This window comes from Arachis ipaensis, chromosome B02, assembly GCF_000816755.2.
Source record: "Arachis ipaensis cultivar K30076 chromosome B02, Araip1.1, whole genome shotgun sequence".
Lineage (NCBI taxonomy): Eukaryota > Viridiplantae > Streptophyta > Magnoliopsida > Fabales > Fabaceae > Arachis > Arachis ipaensis.
The window spans coordinates 86,680,628-86,689,155 of NC_029786.2; the positions used below are offsets into that span (position 1 = coordinate 86,680,628).

General features: G+C 36.6%; 1 protein-coding gene across 1 annotated transcript; it reads right to left on the reverse strand.

Annotated features, from left to right (window-relative positions):
* On the reverse strand, window positions 23-3,501 carry LOC107625601 (NADPH-dependent aldo-keto reductase, chloroplastic; the record flags this gene model as incomplete). The annotated part of the gene is given in 7 exon segments (XM_016328283.2): window positions 23-107; window positions 685-933; window positions 1,319-1,594; window positions 2,131-2,218; window positions 2,368-2,444; window positions 2,598-2,648; window positions 3,165-3,501. Coding segments are annotated over 7 exon segments (946 nt in total), but the record flags the coding sequence as incomplete, so codon positions are not given.

The following is an 8,528-nucleotide window of genomic DNA, read 5'->3' on the forward strand; positions in this document are numbered from 1 at the left end:
CATAATGTTGTGCAACGAGCTTAGATTTCACCATCCCAAAATTGCTCAAGAGATCTGTAGACACCGTAAGTTTCATGAATGAAAGTGGTACCCCTCACTAATCGTGCCTGCAACAACGAAGAACACTTCAGAAAAAACTGTTTGCTACCATGGAAGTAAAGAACACCTTCCGCAATCCACAGGATAATATCATACAGTCTGATACTTAATGTCAAGAACTAATTATCCCAAAAGCTTAACTTATTTAGTGAAATAAATACGTAATTTCATATCTAATATGTTTCCTCATGAAAAAAAACTTTTCAAGCTTGATGCATGAACTAAGAACGGGAACAATAAACAACCAATGATATAGGCCATAATAACAAGTGAAAAGCCAACTATCTCAGAATTAGATTAAGAGATGTCAAAAAAAAAATTATTTATTTGACAAGCACCATGCTTACAAAGCTTCTAATCTACATGAATCTCAACTCCTCAGCCTCAAAGCATAGGAAGAAAACAAGCTGGGATGTTTGTGACAAAACAGAATCCAAAATCAATTAGTAAAAGCGCCATATACTTAATTTATAAAACAAAATTCCGACAAAACATTTTAGATTTAATGCTTCAAGAGGTACCTGCAATATAAACATAACTGCTAAACATATTTAGGTTGAGATACTATGAAAGCTGAATACTCACTTGTTCAATCTCAGAAAATTTAGCAAATAGGTCTTCCGGTATAGACCAGCCAAAAACATCAAAATTTTCCCTTATTCTTGCTTCATGTGTACTCTTGGGCAGCACACTATGGCCCATTTGCAGTCCCCACCTCAGAGCTACCTGCGCAGGAGTCTTGCCTAGTTTCTCTGCAATCATATTTAGAACTGGATGCTTAAGAACATCACTTTTCAGCCAGGTTGTTCCCGGGGAGCCCAAAGGTGAATAGCCCTACAGAAATGCAATTAAAAGGTCACACAATTCATGTAAGAAAAAAATCAAACAAAAAATGAACTTTCACAAACCTACTTTAATAGTTTTACTCAATTTTCTTAGATCATCTTCCGCATTTGTCCATTGGACATTTGGACTACACTCTATTTAGTCTCCCCCCCCCCGAAAAAAAAAAAAAAAAACCCCCAAACCCCAAGTTGATTACTACAAACCTACTTCAAACATTCACGAACCACCTCAGAGCTAGATTCTATCAAATTTTCTACCAACTAGCAACACTCTCTACCAAAAAATAAAAGAAAGCCTGAAAACAACAGGATGATTGATGAAAATAGCCAACATGGTGCAAACACGAGAGATCATCCAACATTTGCTGACTTACAGAGAGGTGGACACCTTTGGATTTGCAGAAAGCCCGGAGTTTGTCCTGCTGCCAAGAAGGATGACACTCCACCTGGTTGACAGCAGGAGGAACCCGAGCAACCTCCAGCAAGTCCCCAAGCTTCTTGGAGGAGAAATTGCTTACACCTATAGCTCGAGCCTTGCCAGAGTCATATAGTGCTTCCATTGCTCTCCAAGTGCTAGGTATGTCAGGCGGCACAAGATTTTCAGGCTTAAAGCCCACTGATCCTTTCTTCATTGGAGCAGGCCAGTGAATCTGAAAGGGCGGAATTGTCAGTTTGCAGATTACAACAGAGTATGCGTATATAACCTGTCTATTAACAATACCATGCCAAATTCTGAAATTATTCGATACAATATTATACACGCATTAAAAACACATAAAAGTCAGAGCAATGTAGCACGTGCATGAAGTACTAATTTGGACTTCCTCGAATGAAGACACATGGTTAACAACTGATTTACAATTGTTGCATAAGAACATTTTAGAATAGAAAAATTTATGCATATGGCATTTAGCAAAGCTATATACCATCTGTAAACCAAGCTATAAGTGGAAGCATTTTTCCTACAAATGAAAAGTTAAAACGGAAAGTATATTTAGCTTAATGACTTCATATTGAAAGGCTGTATCATGTAAATCCAGATACAATACTTCCCTCTAAAATTCAAAACAAATTATATATAGACAAAATAATCAAGTTCGAAAGTAATAAAATAATTAATTGCATATATTTAAATTTTTAGCATCAAACAGTTAGAGAATATTGGAGATTTGGTGATATTACATACAAGGTACAAATCCACATAATCAAGCTGCAAATCTTTCAAAGTCCTGTCCAGTGCTAGTGGCACATCTTCTGGAGCATGATCGGTATTCCTGCAGGACACATCTCAAATACTTGGGTTCTATTCAAGGAAGATTAACAAAGATACATGCTAGCATAATGCTATCAGAATTACTTTAACTTAAAGGCTTAAACATGGAAAGCAAACTAATAATCTAAATTCTAGAATCTAAAAACAAACCATAGTTTAGAGGTAATCCACAAATCCTCACGTTTCACTACACCCTCATCCAAAAGCTTCTTCAACACAACACCAATCTGCAATCACAGTGAAATAATTTCTTTTGTACCCAACCAACCATCATTTCAATCATTTGCTCCAAATAGTTAGTTAATGTTATAGAATCAATGTAGCAGAACACAACATCAATACAAAAAGAGAATAAAAGAATCCTAATTTATGTCAATTACCTCCTTCTCATTGCCATATATTTGAGCACAATCAATGTGGCGATAACCAATCTGTAACATACATCAAACCAATTAAATATGAATCATCATCAAATAGAACAAGAACATGAGATATTTTTAATTGCAGTCCACCACAACAATATAGCTCCTATGTCAATAAACATATCATGATGATAACCAGCAACAACCACGTTTGTCATGACAACAATGCCACTAATCGCAACACACACCACAGCCATCATGAGTGATGAAAACCGCAGCGCAATTCAAAAGCATATAGCTGTGTTCCTTATACATTATCACTGTACGGAAACTGAAACTAAGTGATTGACAAAATAGCAAAACAGAAAACAAAATTTAAAAACTCAACTTAACCAACCGTGTAATTCAATTCAATGATAATACATAGTTAAGGAAATGAACTTCTGAGAGAAAAAAGACGGCATGTAGAGTGATAATAGTAGTAACAAACATCAAACAAGTAGAACAAGCCTTACCAAAATCAAATTTGAGAAAAATCGAAATTAGAAAGCATAAGTGTGAGGATGAAATGGATTAAGTGGAAACCTTGATGGCAGCGGCAACAGCTTCACCGACGAGGCCAGGATTGGACTGCCATGTTCCCAGGCCGACGGAGGGGATCTTGGCTCCGGTGTTGAGCTCGAAGAATCGGATTTCGTTCGTCATTTTTCTTTCAATTTTTTTTCTCGGAATGCAAACAGGTTATTAAACCCTAGTAGAGTGAAAATTCTGGTACGGAAGCTTTTTAAAAGATGATAAGTAGAAAAAGGAGTCGAAAACAGAAAACTACATGTGAGCAGAAACCGAATCTGTGCTTTTCTTGTTGCGGGAATCCTCAGGAAGTTTTGTCCACAGATGTCAGAATAAAAAAGGTGGTGGAGGTAGTTAGATTATTGATTTATTAGTTTATTAGTTTATTAATTTAAAATTAATTTTAAAAGTGTTAAATATAAAAATAAGAGTTAAATATTTTTGTATATATATGTGTGTATTAATTAGGATATCAATTAAAAATAAAATATATGCTTTAAAAAGCATGAAAGATAACCAAAAACAAATTAGCTTAGTGGTTGTCAATTTGGTCTTTATATTAGAAGAGCCAGGTTTGGTCAAGTGTCAGCTTAAGCGGTTTGTTTCTTTAAACGGTTAGAATACTAAATCGGACTTAATTAATGTCCGATTAACCAATTTTTGGTTAGATCAGTCAATTCGATATGATTTTTACAATTATGATTTTATCCACGTTCTTATTATTTTTATGAAAATTTTTTTTAACAAATATTGTGACTTATGGAATTATGACATGTTGAAGTGTCAAGTGTCAGCTATTGCCATGTGCTGTAGGTGTATATTGATACTCGATAGTTTTTTTTTTTTTATAAAACAGGGAGCTCCAGGGCCCAAAACAAAAACAAACTAAGCTCTTAGAATTCTAGCAAACATGACTTTCCTTTTATCATCATCCAACATAGGGCAAGAAAAGAGGGCGGAGTGATGAAATGATGAACACCCACTGGGAGATTGTGGGTGTGCTTCGCCAGAGCATCTGCACTAAAGTTAGTCTCTCTGAAAACATGGTTAACACTGAAGTTTTCGGGGTTGGCTTGGAGATCTTTAATGGCTCAAATAAGGGAGGTGCAACCATGGAGGGGGTTGAGCTATTCTACAGCAACTTCACTGCATAAGTAGAATCCGTCTCCATTCTTACCTTCTTGAAACTCATTTCAATGGTAATCTTGAAACCTAAGTATATGACTCATAACTCTGCAGCTGTAATAGTGACTTTTTCAATATTCATCATGAATCCTGCCACAACCATGCCTTTAGAGTCACTAATTTGCTTGCCACACGCACCCGAATCCCTTGCTTAAAGAACTGAGCCGTCGACATTGACCTTGTACCATCCTTCATCTAGCGGTTTCCATCCGATCAGAACAAAGTGTGAAGCTTGGAGGATGTCATTGCTCTTCTCAGTAAGAGCAAGAATATCATGGTAATTTTTAGCTATTACTTTAAGTTCCTAAGCAACTTGCTGGTATGGAGTGTTCTCTTGTCTAAAAATTTAGTCGTTACTTCTTTCTCAAATTATGTTGCAAGTGGTAAGAAAAAAAGTAAGCCATGAAGTCCCACTGTTAGATGGAGAGACTCTGTTCAGGTTTTCATATAACCAGTCTTGGAGAGTTTGGCTAAAGAAATGGTCCTGATAGTCTCTATTCAAGCCGCTTATCTAAATATTTTGGAAAAAAGGGCAGTCCCTAAGCACATGGAGCAAATTTTCTTCGTGATCAATGCATCTCGGGAAGTTTCCGTTGTCTTTAAGTCCTCTTTCTTCTGTTAACATTAGTTAGCAGGACATTATAAGATAATAACCAAGAAAATGTTCCCAGTCTTTGAGGAACTCTAATTTTCCAACAAGTTTTATAAATTCAACTAGGTTCATCATCTTTCACATATATAATATTGTAGGCTGATTTGATAGAAAATTTACCTTGCGGGTCTGGTAGCCAACGAATAGAGTCTAGGCCAAGAGAGGGGTGAGGCGCTTTCATAGTGTGAATCAGGTTGGTAACCTCTTCTGGACAGATCGGGAGATCTTCGCCCAATCCCAACATCCATGCATAGTTATCTAGTGTATCATCTTTTATGTGCTTATCAATTTGAATAAAGGATAGTTCACTAAGATTAGCAATTCTAGGAATCCAATGAGCTGTCCAAAACTCAATGCTTTTCCCATCTCCTATATGCCATATTAGATTGCTTTGACATTGATTCCAAACTTTTACAATTCCTTTCCAAGCATTAGAGCAATTGGTCCTGTCCATTACCTTAGGAATGAGGCTGTCTCCACACCCATATTTGGACTTCATCACCTTCACCCATAAAGCTTGGCCATCATGAATTAAACCCCAAGCCAGCTTCATAAGAAAAAGATTATTCGATTCTTGAGCTTTACATAAACCCAAACCTCCTAGCTCTGTCGGCTTGCAAACAATGTCCCGGTTGATTAAGTGAATTTTCTTCTCCTCCTCATTCAACTCCCATAGAAAATCTCTACAAATTTTATCAATTTGATTGCAGACTTCTTTAGGCATCTTCATGATTTGCGTAGTATAACTTGGAATTGTAGAAAGTAATGATTAAACAAGCGTGCATTTGCCCGCCAAAGAGAGAGTACGCAAATTCCAACTCGAAAGCTTAGCTTGCATCTTGTCTAGGATAGGTTGAAAATGGATCCACCCAAACTTCTTATAGATGAGAGGGACACTGAGGTACTTTCCAGGGTTGCTTGTCAGAGGGATGCCAAGTTCTCTACTGAATTCCTCTCTAATAATGTGGTTAACATTTTAAGAAAAAAGCATGCACGACTTGTTTAAATTGACTTTCTGACCAGATGCTTCACAAAACGTGTTGAGTTCCTCTTTAATAACTCTTTACTTGCTTGTGCAAACAAGACAAGGTCATCTACAAAACATAAATGAGACAAGGGAGGTCCATTCCTAGGAGATAAGGGGATAGGGGATCTCTCTGCCTTATGCCTCTTGTTAGGTTGAAATCCTCAGAGGGGAAACCATTCCAAAGAAGGTTCATAGAGGGAGAAGAGATGCAATGATGATAATATTGATTAAGTTTTTCGGGATGCCTATGTCACATAGGGTATCCATAATGAACCTCCAGGTCGATCTTAATAGCCATGAGACCTTTGCCACTTCTTCTTGTCCTCATAGTGTGGATCACTTGAGCTACTAAAATGTTGCCAGTACTAATCCTATCTGGTACAAAACTTGCTTAAGTGTTAGAGACAATATAGTTTAGATTAGGTTTCAACCTCTCAACAATAACCTTTGTAATAATCTTATAATAGACATTACAAAGGCTGATGGGCCTGAAGCGAGCATAACTCTCTGGTGAAGGAACATTAGGGATGATAGAAATTAGGGTCTGATTCACTTTGGCAATCTCTTCTGGGTTCTGAAAAATCATTTGCACCCAATTAATAACGGAATCAGCCACAATATCCCATGAGTGTTGGAAGAATTTTGCTGGGAGATCATCCCTTCCTGACGCCTTCCAACTACCCATGCTAAAAATTGCATGTTTAATCTCTTCACGACTAATATTACTGTTGAAGACGCCTAGGTCTGCCTCAGATAATCTAGGAAATCTACCCTCAATCGAAAAATTTGTAAGCATTGAATTATAATTATAAGGGGCATAAAAGGATTTAAAAAAGGATACTCCTAGGTCCTTTAGTACCTCCACATTATCTGTCCATTCACCCTCGCTATTTTTTAAAGCTTTGACCATGTTTCTCCTTCTTCTGCCATTTGCTTTCTGGTGGAAATACTTTGAATTTTTATCTCCAAAGTTGATAACTTTGCATCTGGACATTTGCTGTCAGTAACTCTCCTCTTGGACAATAATCGCTTCATATTCCCTCCATAAGTCTTTTTGGAGTTTTATCAGAAAAGGGTTACTGTTGAAGGATAGATTTTGGTTGACACCGTCGAGTCTGAACATGATTTTTTGCTTCTTCTTGAAAATAGAACCAAAGACCTCCTTATTCCACACTTTAGCTTGTTCAGTAAAGATATTGCTGTTAAAGATAAGGTCTCCTTGCTTACACTAGTTGTTTTTCACTAAGTTGTTGTAGCCTTCATGAAGAAACCAAGGTGCAAGAAGCTTGAAAGGTCTATCTCGTCTTTTCTCCCTTAAAATATTGAAGTCCAATAAGATTGGTAGGCAAGGTTGCGAGAACCGGACCGGTCATTGAACTGATCGAGTGACTGGTTCAATGGTTCAATGGTTCAGCCGAGGTCGAATCGTGATTGAACCGATTTAATTAAATATAGAATAAAATTATAAAAAAATTCAATATATAATTTTAAATATTTAAATTCAATAAATTTTAAACTAATAAAATTTGACAATTTGACAATTTCACATAATAAAGTATCCATAATTTATCACTAAAAGTTCATAAACAACTTTAAATATCAAAATTTATAACCAAAGAAAATCAAAACGCACATAAATGACAAACACAAAATGTTCTACCACCAAAAAAAATAACATTAAACAAATATACATTCTCTATATACAGCAGCCATTACAAAAATTAGTCATTTATAGCAAAATTCAGGAATCAAAATTGAATTTACATATAGCAGGTCAGCCATTACAAATGACTAAAATTAATGAATTACATACAGCAAAATTCAGAGAATTAGATAATACATACCGAAGCAGAACTCTGCATCATATAATTAACCAAATAATTACAATAGCTATGATTAATTAATTAACCAAATAATCCAAAATTGACCAAATAAAGAAGCAGAACTCTGCATCAATCCATATAATTAACCAAAATTAACCAAATAATTACAGCATCCATTACATACAGAAACAGAACTTTGCATCAATCTACATAATTAACTAAATAAAGAAATCTGCATCAATTCATATAGTTCATTAACAAAATAAAAAAGAATTGGTTGAAAACCAATACAAACTCACCGCGGCAGAGAGCAGAGAAGGTGTCTAGGTCACGGCGACAGAACAGAGCAGCTTCCATGACGTTGAAAGAACAGCTTCCGCCGATCAGACGAGCAGACAACACTGACCAGACAACCAGAATAGCTTCGAAGTTCAGACGACGATGTCGTTGCAGCAGTTTCAATCTGCGAGTAGACTAGACCAGACCAGCTTCCTTCCATCCGCCCGTTGGAGGTCCTTCTACCCGGTGACAGCGTCAATTGTGATAGACTGAGAGGGACAATGACCTTCGTTGTTGATGAAAATTGGGAGTGAAATTAGGTTGAGGTGTGGTGGCTGGTGAATAAGGGGATTGGGTATCCAATTTGCATAAAGGGTTGGGTTGGATTGGGTTACCGGGTCAGGCGGTCATCT